Consider the following 26,384-nt stretch of genomic DNA (forward strand, 5'->3'; position numbering starts at 1 on the left):
TATTGCCTGGAAGTCGTTGGCAACACAGCAGCAGCCTTGGTGGAGTCCTGGTGGGAAAGCCATAGCAGAGTGGGTAGAAGAGAGAAAAGAAAAGTACCAGCAGAGCCCGTGTGTAATGCCGGCTCTAACGCGAGACCTGGCTATGCGGAAGGAACAGGTTGGTAGTCAGAAGAGGAGACATTTTAAGGGGAGGCATTTCTAAAAATTATGAGCTGAAAGGGCTATAATGTTGGAAAGAACACTACATCATCATATTGGAGGGGAAAATAGTTCCCATGAGAGTCTCCTGATTCACTGACTGGGAGGCCTTTTTCAGTGAGGAAGGTCTGTTTTGTGTATATTTAGAATAGATGTGCTTATTACCACTGACTTATTTTTGGGTTGCATTTCCCAAATGCATGAGGTAGAATAAATATGTAGAAGATTATTTCATATTTAATTGAAATAATATAAACACGTATGGGTGCTTTCTATGTGCCAGGCACTGGGCGAACTGCATGACTTGTGTTGACTCAATAAAATGTTTGCTGAAGGAATATACAGAAGCTTCCCCCCCCCCCCCCCCCAACCCCTGTGCTCAGGGTTGATTCCAGAGGAGGCTGGTGGGAAAAGAAGATATAAAATAGGTGATTGGGGAAAAGCAAATGCTTATGAAATTCACAGAAATTTTCAAACAAGAAGCCAGAGAAATAGACTGCGATGCAAATCACTGGGCTCAGTGCATTATGGCTGTTTTGATTTAGTGCCTCAGAATGACTCTTATTTTAGGTTGAAGTGAACAGATTTACTTTTTTCCCCTCGTACAATAGAAAAGAGCGAGAGGAGAGTCCGTGACTGCGTCCTGGCCCTGAATATGTGGCTTGACAGCCAGAGGGCTGAAGAGTCGCCATCACTGTCTCGATGACTGAGCAGGGACCCCTGTGCTAGATTATAGTGCTGCCTTTGGTGTTGCTTGTAAATGTTCTTTCTATCCTTGGTAATATTTGAGATTTGAGAGCCCAGAGTCAGAGCCAGGGGATGATTATCGACTTGAAGTATCATTTGTATTTTCTATGTGGCACTAAATAGTCTATTTCAGAGTTGAAGATGGTTAGAATAAATATTGCAAGTAGGCAATTGAGTTGTTGTTTGGAAGACTGGATCTTTATGTTGTCATCGCATAGTGGTTAAGAGCATCGTCTCTGGAACTCATGTGGACTGTGTCAATATTGGTTCTGCCTTTCGCTAGCTGCCTTAGTGTCTCTGCTAGGGTAATGGTATCTACTTCTTGGGCTTTTGTGAAGATTACAAGAATTAATACAAGGAAAACGCTTAGGGTCTGGCATATACTAAGCATTATTTGCTTATTATTATTACATGGGCCTTTGGCATGCTGAGTTAAGACTCTACTGGCTCATGGTTGGTCTATTTGTTCAACACATGTGGTTTCAATCTCCAGGATGTTGCTAAGAGAAGCATCTGCCAGGCTGCTACTACAAATAAATAGGTGGAGAACTTTCCATTCTTTATCAGAAGAGCAGATATAATTAGAAAAAAAATTCAAGATTAGTCTCAAATTTATTCCTGAATTAAGTGAACCATGATCCTGTTGACACTTTCTAGATAACTAAAGGACATTCAGATTGGACTCGGCCATCTTAGACTCTGCCTCAGCAGCTGTTTCTGGACTAGTAGCTAAAGTTTTAAGAGGTTATTATTAGTAGGAGTGTCTTCCTCCCTCCCTCCTCCCTCCCTCCCTCCCTTCCATTTTTTGTGAGAGCATAAAAGAAGTGGAGGAATAATCTGTGGCTTATTGAATCTGTCTAGTGGTTCTGTGAATTATGGATTTGGTATCATAGTGCCTTGTGCTACTACATTTTCACTTACAAAGTTGAACTGGTCATGCATTAACTGACATTTATCTAATGCTTTCTTTCTTTTTTTTTAATGTTTACTTATTTTTGAGAGAGAGAGGAAGAGAGAAAGAGCAAGCGTGAGGGAGGGAAGCGGAGGGAGAGTGCAGAATCTCAAGCAGGCTCTGCACTGTCAGCACAGAGCCTGACATGGGGCTCCATCCCACGAACCACGAGATCATGACCTGAGCCAAAGTCAGACGCTTAACTGACTGAGCCACCCAGGTGCCCCATTATCTAATGCTTTCTTTATGGGAGATACAGACATGTTTAGGAGAGATTAGGTTCTATTTAATTTGTAGCAGAAGAAATTGAGCTAGTGTAGATTGACAGGTTTTATGCTTAGTAATTTTTAAGGGGGTAAGAGTAGAGAGAGTTGAAGTCTCCTAATTCCTAGTTTATTTCTAGACCCTAAGATTGTTATTGTTGTTGTTTTTTAATTCCACTTTAGACCACAATGGGATGATGATAAAACTTTAGCATGGCTGTAATTAATAGGTGATGTAAGGATCGTAAACTGATTTTAAAACCCTTCATTTTATGATAGTGTTTTAAGCTCCTTGAAACCACTTAATTTATTCCTGTATAAGAGTACACTGATACATGAAAATGAGCAGTAAGTTTTTGTTTTTCTGTTAAAGTCAGAATAAGAGGCATAAGATATTAGAGAGCAGTGTATATTTACTCTGGTCCAGGCACGGTGTGCCACGCCCTTTACATGTTAGCGAATTTAATCCTCCTATAAACTCTGAAATAGGTACTATCAATACTATTTTACACACGAAGCTTAGAGAGGCCATTGCTTGTGTGTGGCTGCAGGGCTAGTAAGTATTTGTACGGAGGTCTTTGTTATCCAGAGCCTGACTCTTAACCACTAAGAGCTTTTGTGTTTATATTTTTTCTTTATTTGAAACTTGAATGTTTACCTAACGTAGTTTTGTTTTCACTCTTTGCTGTATTCAGTCACCCTGAAAAATAAAAAAATAAAAGAAAACATTCTGAGAATGTTTAAGGGTATTTCTAAAACATACTGACAACCAGCAAGTCTAGATGGTTCGTTAAATGAGTTTGGTTTCTTTCAGTTCTCTTGGTTAAATTTGAAAGGAAACTAAAATTTCCATTACCTCACCTCTGTGCATTTTGGGGGCCTGGTTAATTAGTATTGTAAAGTTCTGTAAAGGGTTTATTCATAAACTTGTTAAGGAACTTGACTGGAACATCACACATTTGATTTTAGGATTGCTTTACAATTTAGATATGTCCCAGCAGCCTGAGTTTAACAGAAGTAACATACCAAGTTGTTAATATTTTTCTTTGTGTTCTTTTTTTTTTAACCTCCTCTCCCTTTAGAGGAGCCTACAGTAATCTTTGCATTGTTAATAGAAAAAAAAGCAAGGAAGTTTCTTTTTGTGGAGAGAGGAAATGACTGTTAGTTCGGGACTTTATCCATATTAGGTATAAACTAAATATAGAAGTGTAATCCAGGAGTGAAGTCACATCTATAAAGTTTCTTAAGCAAAGCTAATGAGATCAGCCAGTGCTTTTGGATTTGGGGTTTTTTGTTTGTTTCATTTGGTTTCGCTTTTTTTTTTTTTTTTTTTTTTTTGCCTCACTTAAAAGGCTATGAAACTGATGAATCCTGTGGTCTGTGTTCTTTTGTCCCTTAAAGAAAAACCAGACCATTTATAAGGAATCTTTCTTTAAAACACACACACACACACACACACACACACACACACACACACACACACACATTCTGCTTTCTGTAGAAAGAATAGTTGCTTATATCTTTTTTGAGGGAGGTTGTAAATATGTTCGTTTCTTTAGTTTCTTGACCCTGTTGCCATTTTCCTATTCCCAATTCTCTTCTCTTCTCTTCTCTTCTCTTCTCTTCTCTTCTCTTCTCTTCTCTTCTCTTCTCTTCTCTTCTCTTCTCTTCTCTTCAGTGATTTTGACCTTAAGTCTTTTTCACATGTATTTTTACTGTGAGGCTAGACTCTTTCGTCTTTTTGTAAGAAGCGTCTGTCTTACATAGTATTTTCTTGGGTTTATTCGGTTTTTAACCATGAAGTCAGATCCCTGTGTGGTCAAGTGGTATTAAGACTCTTCTGATTGGTTGGTGGTAGATATTGTAGAGCAGAATGAAGGAATAAATCTGTTTCTGTCCAGAGCACATGTTGTTCACAAATAAAGACTCTTAAAAGCCCCCCAAAACATTCTTACTGACAATAACTGTTTTCAGCTTCTGTGCTCCTCCTCAGAGCTCTTGGCAAGCATGCGGACGCATTCAGGCACTTAGGAATGTGCTGTGCTTCTGGAGAGAAGAACGATGCATGCACCTTTATGGTGTATTTCATTATAAATATTTTGGAGTACACCAAACTCTGTAAAAAGTGTAGCTTAACATATAATTTCAAGGGTTTTAGCTCCTGAAACCAAATGCCCTCCAAGGTTTAGCTCCTTCTCTGACCTTGTGCCTCCCTCAGCTGAGCTAATCCTTCCTCCTGTCTGTCTGGAACATTTGGTGTTTGTATGTTTCTGACCCTCATCTCAGTCATTTCTCATCATATCTTTGTTGCGGGCCAGAATGTGAATTCTAGGAGGTCAAGGATCAGGGACTGTTTACTTCATCTTTCATATTTTCCACCCAACACAATCTTTATATAGGGGAAAACTCACTAATTCAGTAAATATCTATAAGAGTTTTTGGGCAAATTGGTATGTGTAGTCTGGGGATAGATGAATGCAAGAGAATTTTAAATCTGTTTTTGGTGTTGCGTTCTGTGTTACCTCATAGTAAAATGGCAGAGATAAAAATAGTATTCAATTATTGAGCTTGAGACCTGTAATTTGGGTTTTATGATTAGGGCTCACTAGATAGCCATTGATCTAAACTCAATAACAGATGGGTTTAAAGGCCTAGAGTCTTCAAATTACATAACTGGAAGACCAGGTTCAAATTGTTGTTCTCATCTGTAAAGTGGGTGTGTTTCTTACAACCGATGTCCAGTCTAGTCCAGATTTATTTTATATGCCAGAGTAGCCTTAGTCTTGGATATTTAGGTCCAGACAGAAAGTTGAGACCTGAGGTTTCAAAGTCTGATCCAGATAATTGAATTCTCATAATTAGATGCAGTTTATCAGAAAACAAATACAAATGGAGCTAATAAAAATTCTCTTTAAATAAAAAATTCTCAGTGACAATGAGGGCAATTTGTCCGAGAAATGAAGAATATTTCATGAGTGAATTCTTTGACTAGAAGTATGTTCTATTTTCCAAATGAACTACCTGAAAATCAGCTACTTAAAAGATAAAGGGAAGGTTTTGTTTGTATGTCTAAAATAAGACAGATACAGAACTCTTGTAAGTTAGGATTTGCCTTTATCATGTTTAATGCACCTGTGTGTTGAAATAGCAAGTAAAAATTTCAGTAATAAACATGCTATCTTGTACTATTCAGATATTTGATATTGATTTTAGGCTAGCCAGGAAGATAGACAAGAATCCAAAATGTTCACTTTTGCAGCTACGGTACATTGTTGAATGATAATTTTATTTTTTTATTTGTAATTTTTTAAAAAATGTTTTATTTATTTTTAGAGAGAGAGCGTGAGCAGGGGAGGGTCACAGAGAGAGAGGGGGACATAGGATCCTCAATGGGTTCCATGCTGACAGCAGAGTGAGCCCGATGTGGAGCTCAAACTCACACACCACAGGATCATGACCTGAGCCGGAGTCAGATTCTCAACTGACTGAGCCACCCACGCACCCTGGGTATATATAATTTTAAAAATTTTATTTTGTAAGATATTTTAGTGAAAACTTTAAACACAGATAATCCCTAATAAAATACCAGAGAATGATTCATTCTTTCATATGTTTATTGACTGCTAATATTTTATGTTAAAGTTCTGTAGCACTTTTATGAATGCAGTTTTTCATTGTTCATTGTTATCATTATTATTCCACTGTTCTTAGTCATTTACAGGTCCAAAATTTAGCAGTACTGTGATGTATATATATCTTTATAGCCAATATCCTGTACATAACCGTATCATGTAAGTCTGTTGTTAAAGTGGCTCACATACCTTATGTATTCTCTGAATTCTTTATTTTTATTTTGTTTATCTAAAGTGTAATCTCTTAAAAAAGAACTTCATGGAGAATTCATATTTTTTACAAAGGGAGAAGTTGGATTTTTGACCCTACTTCCGAACTCTTACTGGAATTTCTAGGTCTGGGAACTTGTTGATGAAGAGAAATACCTCTCATCCACTAAAATCAGGTAGCTGCCATACACAGATGGGGGAGGAAGTTTTCTTTTACTCTCAGGACTCTTTCTAAATGTAGTTGATACTACAGCGTGTGTATTTTAAAGCCCTTAGTGAAAGTGGGCTCCTGGATTTTGACTAGCATAAGAATTTCACCCCTCCCTTCCCCGCTCCCCCCAACCCCAACATATTTGTCTTCAGCTGATAGAGGAAGACTCTGGAAGTTAGTGAATGTATCTTTGTTGTTTTTTGTTTGTTTGCTTTAAGTAGGCTTCACGCCCAGCATGGAGCCCAGCGAGGGGCTTGAACCCACAACCCTGAGATCAAGACCTGAGTTGAGATTAAAGAGTCGGACACCCAACTGACTGAGCCACCCAGGCACCCCAGTGAATTTGTCTTTGTTTACAATATGTTAAAAGAATGAGTCTTACAATGAAAAAGGTGGAGATTCATTTTTTGTACGTGACCAAAGTGCGAATGACTAATTGTAAAGGGCACGTGTTTCTTTTTATAGTAATATAATCATGACAATATTAATAAGCACAAGTTAGTTTTCTATATTCCAGACATTCTCTTATTTAAATGTCAGACATGCAAATTCTACATAGTTTTATCTGAAAATGCCTTGATTTTATTTCCATTCTTTAAAGATATTTTTGGTGGATATAAGATTTTGGGGTGATTTTTGTTGTTATTTTTATTTAAGCATTTAAAAAATGTTCCATATTTTCTGGCCTCTGTTATTTCTGATGAAAATTCCACTGTCATTCCAATCATTGTTTGTGTGCAGTGTGTTTTTTTTCTCCCAACTGTTTTATTTTTTTTATTTTTTTATTTTTTTGCTTTTTAGCATTTTAATTGTGATTAACCTCGCTGTCACTTTCTTTATATTAATCTTGATGTTCATGAAATTTATTGCATCTGTAGATTTGTCTTTATTTGGGAAAAGTTTAGCCATTTTTTCTTGAAAATTTTTATGCCTTATTCTTTTTCTTTCTCTCCTTCTGAGACTTTAATTAAAAATGTAGGCCTTTTGATATTTTCCCATGGGTCTTTGAGACTGTTGATATTTTCACCTTAAAAAAATTCTTCTGATTAATTTCTTGGATCTGTCTTCCCATTCATAAACCTTTCTCTTTCTTTTCTCTGTTCTACCGTTAAGCCCATGTAGTGGTTTAAAAATTTTTCAGATAGTATATTTTGTAGTTCTTGAATTTCCATTTTCTTTTCAGTCTTTACTGAAATTTTTTATCTTCCTTTATGATGAACATCTATATTTTGTTAAGTTCTTGAGCATAGTGATAATAACCGCTTGAAAATCCTGGCCTGCAAATTATACCATTTGGGTCAACAAAGGGTGTGTCCATGATTATGTGACTATTTTTTTCTCTTGAGAATGGGTTGTGTTTTCCTGTTTTCTTCCTGGGAATAATTTTGGATTGCATTCTGGATATTGTGAATGACAAGTTGTAGAAACTTTGGATTTGGTTATGTTCCTTTGAAGAGTATGGATTTTGCTTCTTCTTCTTTTTTTTAAAGCAGAAATGAACTGAACTCAAAGTGCAAAACTCTTTCCCCCATGATGGATGGCAGCTCAAATTTCAGTTCAGTTCTGTTAGCTGCTCTGCTTGGATTCTGTACTGTGCCTGTGTGTGCTGGGCATTAGCTAGAGATTTAGGCAGAGTTTTGTGCAGATTTTAGGGCTCTGGTTCTCCCGCTGTCTTTTTTATGGTGTTCTGCCTTATTTTCCAGTGGTGCTTTGAATGCTGTTCTTCAAGCCAGCAGAACCTTTTGGAGTTTAGCTGCCCTGCATGGCACAAGATTAAAAGATAAAAATTGGGGAAAATTGTGCAGCGTATTTCCTTTCTTCCAAGTGTCACCTCCCCTCCGATGTCTGCTGCTTTTGTTTACTCTCCAGTGCCCACAAGTGGTTGCTTTTTTTTTATTTAAAAAAAAAATTCTTTTTTTTTTAACATTTATTTATTTTTTGAGAGACAGAGACAGAGCACAAGTAGGGGAGGGGCAGAGAGAGAAGGAGACACAGAATCTGAAGCAGCTCCAGGCTCCAAGCTGGTCAGCACAGAGCCTGATGTGGGGCTCGAACCCACGAACCGTGAGATCATGACCTGAACCGAGGTCGGCTGCTTAACCGACTGAGCCACCCAGGCGCCCCAACAAGTGGTTGCTTTTGTGTGGAAGTTATCATTGTTATCGGGGTAGAGGGTTGATTTGTGGGAACTATTTGACCATACCAGAAGCCTCAAACTGTTTTTTTTCTTTTTCTTTTCCTTTTCCTTTTTTTTTTTTTTTTTAAAAAGGTTTATTTATTTATTTTGAGAGAGAGAGGGAGAGAGAGAGAATCCCAAGCAGGCTCCATGCTCTCAGCGCAGAGCCCAATGTGGGGCTCAAACCCACAAACTGTGAGATCAAGACTTGAGCCAAAATCAAGAGTTGGACACTTAGCCAACTGAGCCACCCAGGCACCCCTTCTTTTTATTTTTTAAAAGATTTTAAAGTAAACTCTATACCCAATGTGGGGCTTGAACTCATAACCCCAAGATCAAGAGTCACATGCTCTACTGACTGAGCCAGCCAGGCACCCCTCAGAAAATTTTTTTATGTTTATTTATTTTTGAGAAAGAGAAGTGGGGAGGGGAGAGATGGGGGAGGACAGAGGATCTGAAGCAGGCTCTGTGCTGAGAGCAGAGAGCCCAATGTTGGAATCGAACTCATGAACTGTGAGATCATGACTTGAGCCGAGGTTGGATACTTAACCAACTGAGCCACCCAGGCGCCCTTCAAATTGTTTTTTTCAAGGTAAGTTTATAATTTTAGGGTAGTTTTAGATTTATAGGAAAATTGCAAAGATGGTACAGAGAGTTTTCAAATTGATTTGTTTTTTTTAAAGTTTATTTGTTTTGAGTGAATGAGAGAGAGAGAGAGAGAAAGAGAGAGAACGAATCCCAAGCAGGCTCTGCACAGGCAGCACAGAGCCCAGTTTGGGGCTCGAACTCATGAACTGTGAGATCGTGACCTGAGCCAAAGTTGGATGCTTAACCGACTGAGCCACCCAGGTGTCCCGTAAAATGCTGAATTTAACTGCCACTTAATGCCAGCATTCTGATGAATTCCATGATGCTGCCATGTCCTGGGGAACTGTTGAGGTATGGAAGACTGTTTTTGCCTTTTTGCTAAGTGTCATCAACTGTTACGGTTTTTGAACCTAGATCTCCTTTTTATGTGTGCACGCCTGTGTGTATTTATGTTGTGTGTTTTCTGTTTCTTCCTTTGCCCGCTCAGCTGTGTTCATGCAGTCCATTTCCTTTACTTTTCTGTTGTCATCTGTTGTAGTTTGGTAAGTCAGGTAGACAAACTTGTTAAAATTTGTTTGGAATAAGAAGAAATCATTTCTGAGAGCTTGAATGTTGATTTGATGAGTTCAGGTACATGACCTTTAGTATGTGGTCTTGGTGACCTTGGTGTTGGTTATTCAGAGGCTTTTTCTCTAGACGTCTGCTGACCAGTGTGAGAGCCACTAGCCATATGTGGCTTTTGAGTGCTTGAAATGTGTTTCGTTTGAATTGAGATGTAATATAAAATATATACCAGAATTCAAAGATTGAGTACAAAGAAAAGAATGTAATATTTTTTTGTGTCATTTACGTGTTGAAATAGTGTTTTGGATACATAGAATTAAGTAAGATATTTAAAGTAGTTTCACGTGTTTCTTTTTTACTCTTTAAAATATGGCTCCTAGAAAATTTGAAATGAAATTTGTCGATTACAATGTATTGATTGTAGGTCAGGGGATTTATCTTGGTAGTAATGTGCATATGAGTGAGGTGGTGGTTGTACCCCAAAATCATGAGATTAAGCAGGTAGGAGTCCAGTGTCTCTTTCTAACCTTGGTGTAAGAAATTATGAGAATGGTTAATAGCATGGACCTCAGCCATCAAACTCGGTTCTGCTCCTCCTCAGTTGTAGGACCTAAGACGGGTTACTTAAGCTTCTCAAAGTCTGTTTCCTTATCTGAAATATGAGGAAAATAATACCTAACTTCATATGGTTATTGTGAGAATTACTATATATAAAGCGTTTTCATAATAGTGCATCTCAAGTGAGATAGAAGCTGCTAAACGAAACAGTAGCTGTTAGCTTGTTCGTAGGCCACTTGTGACGTTTCATTTGTTGTGTTTGATTCCTGTGGGGAGTAGAATCCAGTTTGATCCAGATGGGAAAAGGGGTTCTACTTTTGGTCATCTTTTTTTTTTTTTTCCTGACTTGGCATTTAGTATTTTTAATTACATGTGGCATATAATTTTCTCTGAAGAGATAATAGACTTTGTTCCTCCTATCTTAGGCTTTTGATGGGTGAATGTAAATGAAACATTGCAGCAGAACTTGTTTTTGCTATAGTTTTGTTGTGCTTAGATGTAAAGTCTGGTCACTGTATATCTGACACTTTGTTTTAGCAAACGATTCTAGCTGAGACATTTCAGATTTGATTTGAGTATAGATTAGAACTTTTGTTTTCATTTTCAGCATATGTTTCCAATATGTAACAGAACAGATGTCCTCAATAGAATCCTTCTCAACTGTCATTAATTCCCGATTACTTTGCATTCAGCATTTTTTCAAGCAATATGAAGAATTCTAAAGAAGTTCTGTCATCTTTAAGCAGTTTAGTATTTTGGCAGTGGTTAAGGGACAGGAATAAAATGGGTAAACATTTTGAACATTTTCTTTTAGAATGTTCTTAAATCCAAAAAAAAAAAAGGAGAAACCAAGCAGTGCAGAAGTATATCAAGTCATAACCCTCCCCCCACCTCTCCTCAAGTGTGTCCTGAGGTCAACAGGGTCAGTTTTGGTTTGTAGCCTTTCACACTTGAGAAATATTTCCAAGCCATGGTGGTAGTTGTATGGTCATCTCTTGAGGGATTGCTCTGTCTTCCAGCAAAGTAAAGGCACACCCCCACCCCTATCTTGAGGCTTGCCTCTACCCAGTTCCTCAAACCAGAAATCTAGTTCTTTGATTTCTTTTTTGACTTCACTTCCCACATGCAGGTCATCCACCCACAAGTCTTTAGGGTTGTATCCTCTTGGTTCAGTTTAATCCACGCATTTCTCTCCAGCTCCATTGCCTTGAATCCAGGCCACATTCTAATTTTTTTTTTTTAACGTTTATTCATTTTTTTGATAGAGCGTGAGTGGGGGAGGGGCAGAGAGAGAGGGAGACACAGAATCCGAAGCAGGCTCCAGGCTCCGAACCGACGGCACCGAGCCCGACGCGGGGCTCGAACCCACAAACCGCAAGATCACGACCTGAGCTGAAGTTGGACGCTTAACCGACTGAGCCACCCAGGCGCCCCTAATCCAGGCTACATTCTGAATCTCCCAGTGTACGTTCTCCACCAGCTCCATGCCCCCAACCTGCTCTCCATATGGTAGCAAGTGTTACTTACTGTCTTAAAAAGGAAGTTGGATGTTGCCCTCATATGCCCCTACCCTTCAGTGGTATCCCGTTACCCTGCTCTCTGGCATTTCCCCCAAGCTCAGTGAAGTCTGGAAATTGTTCTCTACTTAGCACATACTTTGTTACTGAGCACTAACCAGATGCTGGGCAGTGTTTTAAGAGACTGTCATATTAACTCATTTAATCTCCTAACTATGAGGTAGTATTATTCCCCATTTGACATATAAGGAAGCTGAGTCCCAGAGAGGTTAAGTAGGTACCAATATCACACAGCAGGTTAAGCAGAAAGACCCATATATCAAACCAGACACTCTGCTTCCAGAGACCTTGCTGATGAACCATCGTGTGCAGTGGTTTCTTTCTGCGCGAGAGGCGCTGGGCCAACATTTGTTACATGGGAGAATAAATTGTTCCCTTTGCAAACGTAAAATTCAGACTCCTTAATTTGGTCTAGAAACTCATGATCTGGCCCCTGCCAATACCACTTTCTGTCGTACCCATGCTGGCGCTTTGCATGGCGGACTCCTTGTCTTTCTTTAGCTCTAAGAGAGCTCTTAGGACTATCCAAAGTTGGTGCTCTTTACCCTTACTCTTACTACTTTGCTTTCCTCTTGGCACTTACTGCAGTATACAGTTTTTCACTTGGTATATTAGCTGTTTATTCCACACAAATCTGCATTTCTCAGTTCTGCTCTTTTTTGGGGTTGGTTGCAGCCTCTGGCTACCGTCGAGTTGGCCACAGCAGCCAGAGGTTTCACATTCAAGGTTTCCTCTTCTGGTGTCTTTGTTTTAAGAGCAGGAAACTTTTCTTATGCGACTCTTGTCCACCAGAACTGGGGCTAGTCACCAGGTCTGCCACTAATCACTGGCAAGAGGAATGGAGCTATCATGACTGGCTTAGGATTAGTCAGGATTTACTCCTAGTATTGGGGATTGGGTCATCCTCCCCTGTGTCCCTTGGGGGAAGGACAGAATGGATACCTGATCAAAAATGGGAATTCTTTCTTTCTTTTTTAATTTTTAATGTTTCTTTTATTTTTGAGAGAGATAGAGAGACAGAGGGTGAGCAGGGGAGGGGCAGAGAGAGTGAGACACAGAATTTGAAGCAGACTCCGGGCTCTGAATTGTGAGCACAGAGCCCAACGTGGGGCTTGAACTCAGAAACTTCGAGATCATGACCTGAGCTGAAGTCCAACACTTAACCAAATGAACCACCCAGGTGCCCCTCTTTTATTTTATTTGTATTTTATTTTATTTTTTAAATTAAAACTTTTTTAAAAAACGTTTATTCATTTTTGAGAGTCAGAGAGACAGAGCATGGGCAGGGGGAGGGGCAGAGAGAGAGAGAGAGGACACAGAATCTGAAGCAGGCTCCAGGCTCTGAGCTGTCAGCACAGAACCCAACGCAGGCCTGGAACTCACAAACCGGGAGATCATGACCTGAGCTGAAGTCAGACGCTTAACCACCTGATCCACCCAGGTGCCCCACTCCCGTTTTATAAATGGGACTTCTATCAGCAATAACAAGTAGGAGAATGGATACTGGGCAGGCAATTCTCAGAGTTTGCTATAGTGGCTTCTGTAATTTGCTAGCTGTGTTCCAAGTTCACTTGGAGAACTAATTTAAATTTTCGAGAAGCATTAATCAAGAAGATTTGACTTTAATAAATATATTTTTTTCTATGCTAATAACCTGGAGCACATTTTTTGTAACTCCGAGGCTTTCACTGTTAGCAATCAATGGAAAGCTAATAAGTAGTAAAGCATCTGTAGCAGATGAGGTCCTATGGTAAGATGAAAAAAATGTATGCCATCTCAGTTGAAGTTACAGGCTAGCTCAGGAGATAACTGTGCAGGGATATGAATAGGAAACCGATAATACACAGTAACAATTTAAGAGATCACAAGGCAACTCAGTACATTGTTAAGTAAGTGGCACAGGCTTGCTATGCCCTTGGAATTTGTAAGAGATGGAGAATCTTGAGCCCTACCCCAGATCTCCTGGAGCCAAAGCTGCATTTTGACATGATCTGATGATTTGTGTTGACATCAGAGTCTGAGAAGCCAGAGTAGAAGGTGAGAGGACAGGTAACTGGTTTGGGCTAGAGTGATCTAGAAAGATTTCTTAAAGGTGAGGCTTGAGCTTCACCTGAAGGACAGGTGTGGCAGTGGGCATTTTTGTGGAAGATGATGTGATTTGAGTCACAAAAGTGTCTGACTCACGTGGCCTTATTGTACAGGATGAACGGGAGGGGATAACGGAATTGTGGTGTAGGGTCCTCAGGGACATGGGTTGGTAAATCATCTTGAGGAAGAAGTGAGAACTGTGTCATTTTTAAATGACTCATTTTTAAAGACAATTGTACATGTTTACAGGCTTTTTTTAATCTTAAGTTAAACTATCAGCTACATTGGATAATTGAATCGTAATGTGGTGATTTACTAAAGGAAATAAATAGCCTTAGAAACTACTGGAAAACGAATTGTTTGCCTTTCAACAGGTTTAACTCTCCATCGTTGTGGGTAGAAGAAGCAGCTTAAAAAAGGAAGATTTATCATTAAACCCTGACATGTAGCTAAAACAGTGGGCTGAATTGTGTATTTCAGTGATTTCCCCCAACTGCCTTCAAGTAACTTTGAATCTCGATGACTTTAGTAATAACTGTAAATTTTAGAAGGTTATTTTAGATGGTAAAGTATGATAAATTTGTCTATTCTTCTACCTGCTCCCTCCTTTTTTTGTATTTGAGAATAAAGTGAAAAGACATGTTTTTGTGCAGTTTTGAATGCTTTCTCAGTTCAGTGATTCAGACAAGTCTCCTGTTAAAAGCTGAATCACCAATGCAGAGGAGCAGCCGTGGCAAAAGCCCATAAAACTGAAACTCCCAGAACCGTGATTTATTGGGGGATGTTTATGACACTTTTGAGAAAATGTTGAAGTGCTATTTCAGTTGTGATAAGGTTGGGGAATGTATTTTGAGTTTCACTGTATCCTGTTTTGATTTTCATTTTTTAGTGTGTTCTGACATTCTTATATTATTCAGATTCAGCTTTGTAGACCATAGGTATTACAAATGTAGGGACAGCCTTTTCTTATCCAGCACCGGATCTCCAGGATTTAATGTCGGTCCTCGTATGGTTGATGAATGATTAAAAAGCAAAAAAATTTAATTTAAAAAGATTGATTTTTATCTACCCTTGGAGATAATATATAAATGGTACATTAAAAATGAGTTATAGTTAGAAACTATTAGGACAGAAGTGGAAACTAAATGAATAACTTAAAAACCACTAATTTGGAAATAATTTCAAACTTTCAAGTTGCAGGAATAAGAACAGTACAAAGACCATCCTTTACCTGGTTTACCTATTAATATGTTACCCCATTTGCTTTATCATTTGCTCCTTTTCTTGAAGTTCCATACATTGTGCTCTCTAAGAGTAGGAATATATTCTTGTATCACAACCTTGTAGTTTCCAGCATCTGTAACTCAGTCTCCACCCCCAAACCCCTACGCTAGGACTGCCCGTTACAAGAGAAAACTAAAGGCAAAGCCGTTAAGTGACTTGCCTAGTGTAAAGTTACATGGCTTCTAAGTGGAAAACCAACCTGTTCTTCTTTTCTTTTAGTGTTTTTTATTTATCTTTGAGAGAGAGAGCGAGAGCGCACACGCGCGCGTGTGAGCACATGAGTGGGGGAGGGGCAGAGAGAGAGGGAAACACACAAAGCAGGCTCCAGGCTCTGAGCTGTCAGCACAGAGCCCGATGCGGGGCTCGAACTCATGGACTGCGAGATCACGACCTGAGCCAAAGTTGGATGCTTAACTGATTGAGCCACTCAGGCGCCCCCTCCCCCCCCCATTCTGTTTTTCAATTCAGGTATTGGTCCTTGTCCCTAACATTATAGTAGAATCTTTTTTTTTTCCTCCTGAGAAGTCAAATCATTTAGTAATGTCATCTAGTAATTGCAATTATAGTTCTTTTAAACCAGATCTAACCATCCCACAGCATAAAGGACTTGATCTATAGAGGACTCCAGACACCATTATTTCCTCGACATTGTTTGGCTGTAAGACAAACCCTTAGAAACATTGTTTTGCTTCTGCTTCTTAGTTTGTGTAAATAAGAATGTTCTTGGGGCACCTGGGTGGCTCAGTAGGTTAAGCATCTGACTCTTGGTTTTGCCTCAGGTCATGATCTCATGGTTTCATGAGTTTGAGCCCTGCATCAGCTCTGTGCTAAGGATTCTCTGTCTCCCTCTCTCTTTGTCCCTCTCTGTCTCTGTCTCTCTCAAAATAAATAAATAAACTTTTTTTTTTTTAAAGAATATTCTTGAATGTGAGTGTTTAGGTTTCTAAAGGGCTTTAGGTTGGCTTCGTTTAAGTCTTGATATGCCCTGGTTTGAGGCCAGATAGCATAGTATTCCTTTACAATATGGGAGGCGGCTGTTATGTACCCAAACTGCCTCTAACAAATAGTGACCAGGTTGCGGGCCTACAAAGAGCAGAGTCCAAAAGGCATCACGAGGAATTCAAATTCAAAGTCTAACTGTGGAGTAAACTTTGTTCCAGTCTTTATTTCTTGGCACATTTTTCTTCTGGGTCATTGTTTACCAAAATGTGGTCTGCCCACCAAATGCATCAGAATTTGAATTGCTTGACACACTTGTTAAAAATTGCAGATTCCTGGACTTCACCAGAGACCTACTGAATCTGAATGTCTGGAGGTGAGGCCTGGAAATCTGCATTTTAAACGCACTTGTGGACTTTTCCGTAGCCTGAGATGTGAGAATGCTGCTCCTGTGCATTCTGTCACATCTCTGTCATTCATCTTCAGAACTTTTCCACGTTCATTCTGTAGCTTTTGTTTTACTTCATTTTCATATGTTTGGGGTGGAAGGCTTTTGTTTGCTTGCCTTTTTTTTTTTTTTAAACTTTCTTTATTAATTTTGAGAGCGTGAGTGGGGGATGCACAGGAAGGGAGAGAGAAAGACTCCTAAGCAGGCTCTGTGCTGCCAGCACAGAGCCCAGTGTGGGTATTGAACTCAGGAAACTGCGAGATCGTGATCTGAGCCGAAACCAAGAGTTGGATACTGAACCTACTGAGCCACCCTGGCACCCCCACCCTGGCAACCCGCCTTGCTTCTTTTCTTTTTTTTTTTTAAGACGAAAGATTCATGTGCATAGTACAAATATCAAAAAATGTGAGAGTGTAAAAGGTATGCAGTGAATAACTCCCTCCCAGTGTCTTGGCTTTAGAGCAGTTGTGCTGTTCTGAGCCCTTTGGGGTGTTATCTCATTCAGTTCCCCTCAACAATCCAATGGTAGGTCCTGTTATTGTTTCCATTTTATGCCCGAGGAAGACTGGCCCAGAGAGGTTGAGTCACTTTTCCAAAGTCACACAGGAAGTGGTGGCTTTGTGTGAGTCTGGCTCTTAATTAACCACCGTCCTCTGCTGAATTAGAGAATGCAAGGATCAACGAGGTTAATACATGTAAAGAGCTTGTTCTGGGAGAGTAGAGAGTTCATTTTCAGTAAGGTAAATGTTTTATGTGAACTCAGACAGCCTAGCCTGGAGTTTCATCTAACCCTGGTAGTTGGGTATCCTCATGTAATTTCACACGAATCAGTTCTTCTCTAAATTGCACAGTGGACTTCAGGAGTTGGTGATACTGAACAAGAAAATGGTAGCAACTGAGGTCTTTCCCACACCCTGCCATTGGCTGCTTTATTTACATCGCCAGAGCTTGGGATACAGGAATTGTTCCACTCCGTATCCTTTGGCTTTATTTGTAGACTTAGTTCTGTGATTCTTTTCCCTCTCTCATTTTCTGGAAGAATAAAGTGACTGGAGATTCTAATGACTAAGTGCTCCAACTTAAAAACCTGTTGTTAGGGCTTGAGTTCTGTGCATGAAGTGTCTTTAAAGTCAAGTAACATTTACCAAACTCTCACCATGTGCCAAGAACTGTGTGTACCCTAACAGACTTGACCCCCTAATAACATGGCGTAGGAAGTCCAGTTTCACAGATGTTAAGTAACTTACTAAAGATTACACATCTAATAAGTAGTGAAGTCAGGATTCAAAATCCAGATGTCTGATTCTTTCTTTTAATTTATTTTATTAAATTTTTTTTTTAATGTTAATTTTGAAGAGAGAGAGAGAGAGACACAGAGTGTGAGTGGGAGAGGGGCAGAGAGAGAGGGAGACACAGAATGGGAAACAGGCTCCATCCTCCCAGCTGTCAGCACAAAGCCAGACGTGGGGCTCGAACCTGTGAACCACGAGATCGTGACCTGAGCCTCAGTCGGACGCTTAACCTACTGAGCCCCCCAGGCGCCCCAGATGTCTGATTCTGAACCCTGTTTCTGACAGGCTCTGCAAACCCTGTAGATGAGTGAAGGCTTGTTAAACCTCAGGACTCTAAACCTTGGTTCTAGCATGTGTTTAGGAAAATCTCTGAAGAAATGAATAATAGAAACCAGGTGACTTTGCCCATTTATGATGTTGTTTTGAGACTTTTAAGTTAATCTAAATCAAAGCAAGCCATTTAGTGTATTCAGATAGCAAATTTAGGTAGAATGCACAGTAAAGGTAAATGAAGCCTTAAGGTTTTTAAGTTTACTCTTTTAGCAGCATATTGTTATATACATTCCTTAGAAAGTATGTCAAGGAAAATAATTTAATGGTCAGGAGCACAGGTTTATCTTAAGTTCCTAGTTTGTCTTTCTTACCCTAGTCACCCCCTGCGGCCCCTCCCTCCCCCCAGTCCCTTAGTCACAAAGGAGGAATGGAGTTCAAACTTGCCTTCTTGGGTGTTTTAAAATGACTATTCTAACAACTGATTAAACTAGGTTTTCTAAGTGAACCATTCCTTAACCTTGAATTAGTAAAACATTAAAATATTTATGGCATCTACCACTGACCCCTATTTAGCAATGTAGGAGTTAATATGGAAGTTTCTGATTAAATACTGGTATTAGGCAATTCAGGAATTACAACAGAGGCCTGGAGGGAGAAGGGTGAGCAATAGTGAGTGTGTAAGAGGAGCCCCAGATAGCAAGTTAAGCAGAACTGCTCCTTTTTTTTTTTTTTTTTAACGTTTTATTTATTTTTGAGACAGAGAGAGACAGAGCATGAACAGGGGAGGGGCAGAGAGAGAGGGAGACACAGAATCTGAAACAGGCTCCAGGCTCTGAGCTGTCAGCACAGAGCCCGACACGGGGCTCGAACTCACGGACGTGAGATCATGACCTGAGCCGAAGTCGGACGCTTAACTGACCAAGCCACCCAGGCTCCCCAGAACTGCTCCTTTTGTAAGAACATTTAAAATGAATGTTTAGACCCAGCCTTTACCTGGAAATTGGTAGTCATTTCTGTGTCGGTGGGATTATTCAAGTTTTTGCCTTATTTGGGTTTTCTGATTTTTGAGAAAACATGGACATGTTTGTTTTTTAATAAGAGATCATGATATTAGAACTATATATTCCAAGTTAACATTTATCTGGTATGTATATATTTATATTTGTAATTTGTGCCTGTGTATTTAAAAATTTTTTAACGTTTATTTTTGAGAGAGCATGAGCGAGGGAGGGATGGGGGGGGTGGGGGACGGGATCGGAAGCAGGTAGAGCCTGATGTAGGGTTTGAACTCATGAACTGTGAGATCATGACCTGAGCCAAAGTCTGACACTTAACTGAGCTGCCCAGGTGCCCTTTGTGCCTGTATATTTAAAACCGCTTTTTTGAGATAATGATTCATATAGCGTATAGCGCATCCATCTAAAGTATACAATTCAGTGATTTTTAGTATATTCGCAGAGTTGTGCAGCCATCACCCCAGTCTAATTTTAGAATATTTTCATCACTCCAGAAAAACATCCCTTTTTATCCGACCTTTCCTTCCTTCCTGCTCCACAGAAGCCCTAGGTAGGTAACCACTAATCTACTTCCTGTCTCTCTACATTTGCCTGTTTTTTACATTTCATATACATGGAATTATATGCTACATGGTTTTTGGTGCCTGGCTCCTTTCAGTTAGCATAATTTTTCAAAGTTCATCCAATTTAGAGTGTATATCAGTACCTTATTGCTTCTTCCTGTTGAATAATATTCCATTGTATGGATATACCACATTTTCTACATTTTTAATTTTGCTTTCTAATTTTAATACTTCTGAGAGACTTCTGCTTCTGGAAAGATAGAGTAGATAAATTGTTTTTTGTCTGTTTTTTGTTTTTTAGTTTTTGTTTTCTGTCTCGATATATCCCAGACTCGGAGCTATAGGAGCCGGCAGCCTAGAAACACCAACAGGTGCAGACAAAAACCTTTCTAACAGAAGCCTGCTCTCCCTGGCCAAAGAACCAGGAACGGGCAGCCTAAGCTTAAGACGGAAAGTTTTTAGGGGTGCCTGAGTGACTCAGTCTGTTAAGCATCCGACTTCGGCTCGGGTCCTGATCTCACGGTCTGTTCGAGCCCCGCTTCGGGCTCTGCGCTGACAGCTCGGAGCCTGGAGCCTGCTTCGGATTCTGTGTCTCCCTCTCTCTGCCCTTCCCCGCTCGCAGTCTGTCTGTCTGTCTGTCTGTCTGTCTCTCTCTCTCAAAAAAAAAAAAAAAAAAGCTGTGACCTTGCCCCTACCCATAGCAGCAAAGGCCAAGCGGTTAGCCCAGACATCCCCTCTGGTGGTGGCCTATAACTTAATAAGTCCTTTATCGATCTGCATTGGGTGGTCTCCGGTGGGTGGCTGTTACAAACAGTGCTTCATTGCTCCTCTGTCTCTGGGCATCTGTATACATGTTTCTACAGAATAAATTTATAGAAATGAAATTGTTGGATTAACAGCATAAACGAAGCCTTCAAACATAACTGTTTGATGGATGGCATCAAAATATGGAAACATATAGGAAGTAGCACATTTTCAGTCTACGTTTTCTCTGTTCAGAGGGAGTGATTTCTATCCAGCCTTTCTGTCCAGTGATTCTGTCCTCTGTGCCTTCCATTTGGCAGTTGAAGCTCATCCTTTGAGCTCTTCTCTTGTTTTCTTTTTTGGTTGCGAAATTTCCATCTCGTTCTTCTTTACACCTTCTACTTCTTGGCTGAGTCTGTGTTTCCACTTGTTTCAGGCTGGTCTTCCTTGCTCCTTGAAGCACTTTTATTACGGCTGCTTTAAAATGTTTGTCAGCAAATTTTAACATCTCCATCATCCTGATGTCCGCGTTGTTGGTTGCCTTTTTCATTCAGTTTGATACAGTTCTTTGTATGACAAGCGATTCTTGCTTGAAACCGGTACCTTCTCATATTATGTTAGGAGACTCTGGCTCTTGTTTAAACTTTGTTTAAGCTTCCCTAACACTCAAATAAGACTTCTGTGACACTGCTGTGGAGGGGGCTGGGAGGGGAGAAGGGCAACAGCACTGCCTGGTTACTGTCAGAGACTCAATGTCTACAGTGGCCTCCGCTGATACCCCAGTGGGGTGGCCTCATTACCTCTGGTTGACGGTGAATGTCTGACTGCTCTGTACTGGGCCTCCTCTGATGTGCACCCGAGCAGGGGGGAGTAGGGCTTCCTCTTCCTGGCAGGGTTGGAAGCCCTGGCGCCCCCCTTGACCCTCTTGGCCACCATCCTGGTGAGGGCATGACAGCCTTCACAGGGTTGATTACATTACATTGGGAATAAAAATGCAGATTATAAAAGAGTTATGTAGGGTGCGATCACATATTTTTAAAAAAATTTTTAACGTTTATTTATTTTTGAGAGAGAGAGAGAGAGACAGAGCACAAGCAGGGGGGAGGCAGAGACAGAGAGAGACACAGAATCTGAAGCAGGCTCCAGGCTCCGAGCCATCAGCAGAGCCCGACACGGGGCTCGAACTCATAGACCGTGAGATCATGACCTGAGCCAAAGTCAGACACTTAACCGACTGAGTCACCCAGGCGCCCCAGCGATCACATATTGGAAAAAGAAAAGTAGTATGTTCATAGAAAATAAAAATTAAGAAGAATAAGGAACAAACTAGTGAATGTTTCAAAGGTAGAGGAACTCTGACTTTCTGTAGTGTTTCAATTTTTATCTTTAACATCATGAATGTACTGTTAGAAGCAGTAAAAAGCAAAGTTTTTTTTTTAAACATACTTTCTTAGATGCTATTGTTAGATATACCTATGTGTTAATTTTTATTATAATAAAGAACTGGGTATGGAATAAAGGTATCTTGATCTCCAGCATATAATGCATTCCACTGTACCACAATGTCCTCCTCAGTCCATTGTACCAATAGGTTATGTTCAACGTAGTTCATATTGAAGAGTGTAATTTTGATCCTCTAACTTGAATGAATTTTATTGAAATGTTTAAATGGAATTTTATTACAACATGGATTAAAGGAGGAAGTCTTTGACTTGTGACTTCTAGAAATCCAAGTTTTTCCAGTTTCACTGTATGTATACCTGATGAAAACATCCTTTTAGTAGCTCCCAATCTTATGCTGTTAAAAGTTCAGAAAAACTTGTAGTTGGCAATATTTCTCATTTGAATTGTCCTGAGTTTTGGCCTTAGTTAATGAAAAGCAGTTTTTCAGATCTGCTTTAAAGAGCACACATACTTTTATTTGTGTTTGTATAAGAGAATCGTATAAGGAGTGCGGGATGCGTAACAAGCGTTAGACATGCCCGAGAGGGAAGTAAGTGCGCGAAGGCAGAGGGGCATTCGTGTCCTGACTGGGTCTTCACGCAGCGTCCCTGTCCCAGGGTGCTTCTGTCTCTACTGTTGCATATGCTCTGCGGACTGTCATAGGGGTTATGGTGCAGTGTTTCTGATCTGTAGCCAATCGCTATTTACATCCGGCTTGCCTTCGGTTGAATGTCTTTCCAAGTGGCTCTATGTAACATCGTTATTACAACTTCTCTACCAACTTAATTATTTTACACTCCTATGGCAGACTTTTTGGGAAATTATAGTTCATTTCATAGATTAAACAAATGGAATAGGACAAAGTGAGTCAGACTTGTTCTTTGGCTACCAAACTATACTGCTTTTTTAGGAAGTCTGAAGTTTGGTACACTTTTTCTTGTAGTTATATATTTAAGTTTATTTATTTTGAGAGAGAGAGCGAGCAAGGGAGTGGCAGAGAGAGAGGAGAGAGAGAATTCCAAGCAGGCTCCGCACTGTCAGCACAGAGCCCGATGCAGAGCTCAAACTTGCAAGCTGCAAGTTCATGACCTGAGTGGAAACCAAGAGTAGGATGCTTAACCGACTGAGCCAGCCAGGTGCCCCTCTTGTAGTTACTAAAAGCATGTTAAAACCAGGAGGGGAAGACAAAACAAAACAAGAATGATAATAAAATTTGAGTATCTAAAGCCACAGCCTTGTGTAAAAATATTAATCCTCAACATATACAGAAAGAGAATACCTTAACTTTTTATTATCTGTGATAAACTCACTTTTATGTTATCAGTGTTCTCTGTGTGTGGGGATAGCCAGCATCCTCAAAAAAGCAGCTTTGTGTACCATTTTGTTACATTGTATCATTGGATGACTTAGTTTTATGAACTGACTCTGCTTTGTCCAAGGAATATCACCCTGACCCTTCCCACACCAGTGTTTCTCAGTGTGACTAGCAGGTGCTTTGCTGTGTGATCTCCTTGGGTGCCTGTAACAAAATGAGGATTCCTGGGCTCCACCCAAGCATTCTTCTTAATCACAGTCCACAATCTCTGGGTATAAGGCCCAGAAATCTTCTATCCAAACTGTCTTATTTAGGTTATTATTATTGTTTTAAATTTCATTTTAGAGAGAGTGTGAGAGCAGGGGAGAGAGGCAGGGGAGAGAGAGAAAAAAAAATTTTTTTAAATTTATTTTGAGAGTGAGAGAAGGTACAAGTGGGGGAGGGGCAGAGAGAGAGGAAGAGAAAGAATGCCAAGCAGGCTCTGCACCATCAGGAGAGAGCCTGATGCCGGGCTCCAGCTCACAAACCGTGAGATGATAACCTGAGCCCAAGTCAGACACGTAACCATCTGAGCCACCCAGGAGCCCCAAGAGAGAATCTTAAGTAGGTTCAGTGTGGAGCCTGACACGGGGGTGCAATCCCACGACCCTGGGATCGTGACCTGACCTGAAATCAAGAGTTGGATGCTTAACTGAGCCACCGAGGTGCCCCTTATTTAGATTATTCTTAATCACCTTAAAGTTTAAGAACTAGACCTTCTGCAGGAAGTCAAGATTTGTGCAAGTTGCAGTACTAGAAATTAACATGAGTCAGTCTGGTTACAATTCTGTATATGTTTTGTTTCTGATAAAGAATGATTTTTATTATTATTATTATTTTTTAACCAAGCTTAGTTGTAACTCTCCCATGCTGATGAGGGAAGGGTTCTGGGATCCTCCTTTTATACCCGTGTGTTTTGTTAGTTGTGTTGTGTTTAATCGGTTAACGACTTTATTATTTTTTTTTTACTCCACCCTATTTCCCCATTAGTTTAGGAATACTTTACTAATGTAGCATTTTACTGAAATGGCTTCTGAATATTTTGAGAGTTACTTTAGGATAATAAATAGTACTTGAATCATTCATCTTTGAGTTGTCGAAAGTTATTTCTGGCTTTTTCCACCCTTTGTGGTGAAGAGGACTGTGTTTCTCCCTAGCAAGTGTTAGAATGTTCTCTTCCAGTATGCTTTCTTTCCCCCCTCCTGTTTCCTGCTTCCCCTGTCCCTGCTTTGTAAACTTGGGGGCACATGTGATGGAATTAAAGATTTGTCCCACTGATTTTTAGGAAAATTCTACCTCATCATTGAGCTTGGGGAAGTCATAGTCATCAGCTGCTCCATTCACATTAAGTAGGATTACAAATAGCTTATTATAAAGATATCTTGTTATTCTCTTGCTCCTGAATATGTAAAACAGGATATGGGATTTTTATAATGAGTGTTTTTTAAATGAGGAGGGGTTGGTGATGATTTTAACTTTTTGGAAATAGACACACCTGTGAATTTCCCTCTTTATGTTGCCTTGTAAAGAATACTGTCTCATAGAACAGGAAATGACTTACGTTTCATACAGTTAATTAAAAGCAAATGAAAAGCCTCAAACTAGCTACATTTTAAGCAGTCATTTTAGCCATATGTCACAAATGACTGCTGTGTCGAACAGTGGTGATACAGATCATTTCTACCCTTGCAGAAAATTTTCTAGGACGGTGCTATAGTAGACTGGCCATCTTTAAGAAGAGAGGAGGCAAATGAAAGAGCAAAATAACAGAAACCTGAGTTTCCACTCCTTCTGTAATGCAACTTTTGCTATCTTCTTGGACCCCTGATTATAAGTCAGAAGAAAGTCTTTCGTTTTGAATGTCACCCCTCTGACCCTGGTTTTCGATGTTGATTTCTGTTTCCTAGGCTGGGAGTGATGGTGAGAGCATAGGAAACTGCCCCTTTTCCCAGAGGCTCTTCATGATTCTGTGGCTCAAAGGAGTTGTATTTAGTGTCACAACCGTGGACCTGAAAAGGTAAGATTTTGTTGTGGTTGGAAGTTAACTTGAGTGTATAGTGTTTTCAGTTTGAGCCTCTCCCCTCCCTATGTATGTATATGCTCTTTAAAGGAAATACATTTATTAAAGTTCAGCTGATTTGTGGACAAATTTAACTTGTGTAAGTATTATGGATAACTCACAATATCAGTAAATTGCATTTACTGGCCACTCAGTCTTTTTAGGAAATTACTGTATCCTTACTCTTAACTTCAAGACCAGCACCAGGATCTTTGACTTTCCAGTGTAAACGTGGAACTATGAAGAACTTTCTAAGCAGACAGCTTCTTCATTTAAAAGGTGCTAAACTCATGGTGTATATTATCTGGATCCTTCAAGACAAGAGTGGGATTTTAGGAGGACGAATACGACTGTGGGCTATTTTATTTATTCTCCTTTACAGGGAACTGTCTGTAATATGATTTTAGCCATATTTGGTTAAATATAATTGTGAAATAAGAGCCATTATCCATGGCCCTGTGATTATTCTTGCTCGGTGAAGAGTTGTTTCTAACTCTGCCTCCACAGGCCCAAGTGGAGAGGACTGGGAAGGGCCCTGATAGGTAATAGGCTCCTTGTGTTCAGGAGCCCCTCTGTTCTTCCTCAGCAAATAGGCTCGACGTGAAGAACATTCATACTTAGGGGAAAAGAAGAGATTGGTTTATTTATTAAAAAGAATTTTTTTTTAATGTTTACTTAGAGAGAGAGAGAGAGAGAGAGTGAGCGCACAAGTGGGGGAGGGGCACAGAGAGAGGGAGATGCAGAATCCGAAGCAGGCTCCAGGCTCTGAGCTGTCAGCACAGAGCCCAACGCGGGACTCGAACCCACAGACTGCGAGATCATGACCTGAGCTGAAGTCGACGCTTAACCGACTGAGCCCCCCAGGCGCCCCAAAAAGAAGAGATTTAAATCAAGGGTTAAGAACAGTTATAACAAAAGGAAATCTAGGATTGGGCAGTGGAAATGTATGCCTCTTGCACACACGCAACAACATGGCTTGTTGCTCATTTTTTTAAGCATTATCAGTCACGAACAGCGTCCAGGAAAAAACATGGGTGGCAGAAGTCATGCATGTTATCCCTCTGGGCGTCACAAAGCGAGACTTTTATCATCCCATTTCCAGTTCCAGGCTAGCATTCCCTGCATTTCTGTCGGTAGCTTAAACTTTATTCTTTACTTACTTACTGCTAGTGCCCTTATTTGACATTTTGGAGTCTTAAAATTTA

The 26,384-nt window shown here is 40.0% G+C and overlaps 1 protein-coding gene across 1 annotated transcript in view; it reads left to right on the forward strand.

Moving 5' to 3' along the window:
• Window positions 1-26,384, forward strand: part of CLIC4 (chloride intracellular channel 4) — a 64,425-nt gene that overhangs the window by 9,509 nt on the left and 28,532 nt on the right. Inside the window, exon 2 of the mRNA XM_027060053.2 lies at window positions 25,028-25,137. Coding sequence (XP_026915854.1) covers window positions 25,028-25,137 — 110 coding nt within the window. The remainder of the gene's footprint in view (window positions 1-25,027; window positions 25,138-26,384) is intronic.

This window comes from Acinonyx jubatus, chromosome C1 (genome assembly GCF_027475565.1).
Source record: "Acinonyx jubatus isolate Ajub_Pintada_27869175 chromosome C1, VMU_Ajub_asm_v1.0, whole genome shotgun sequence".
In the NCBI taxonomy this organism is placed as follows: domain Eukaryota; kingdom Metazoa; phylum Chordata; class Mammalia; order Carnivora; family Felidae; genus Acinonyx; species Acinonyx jubatus.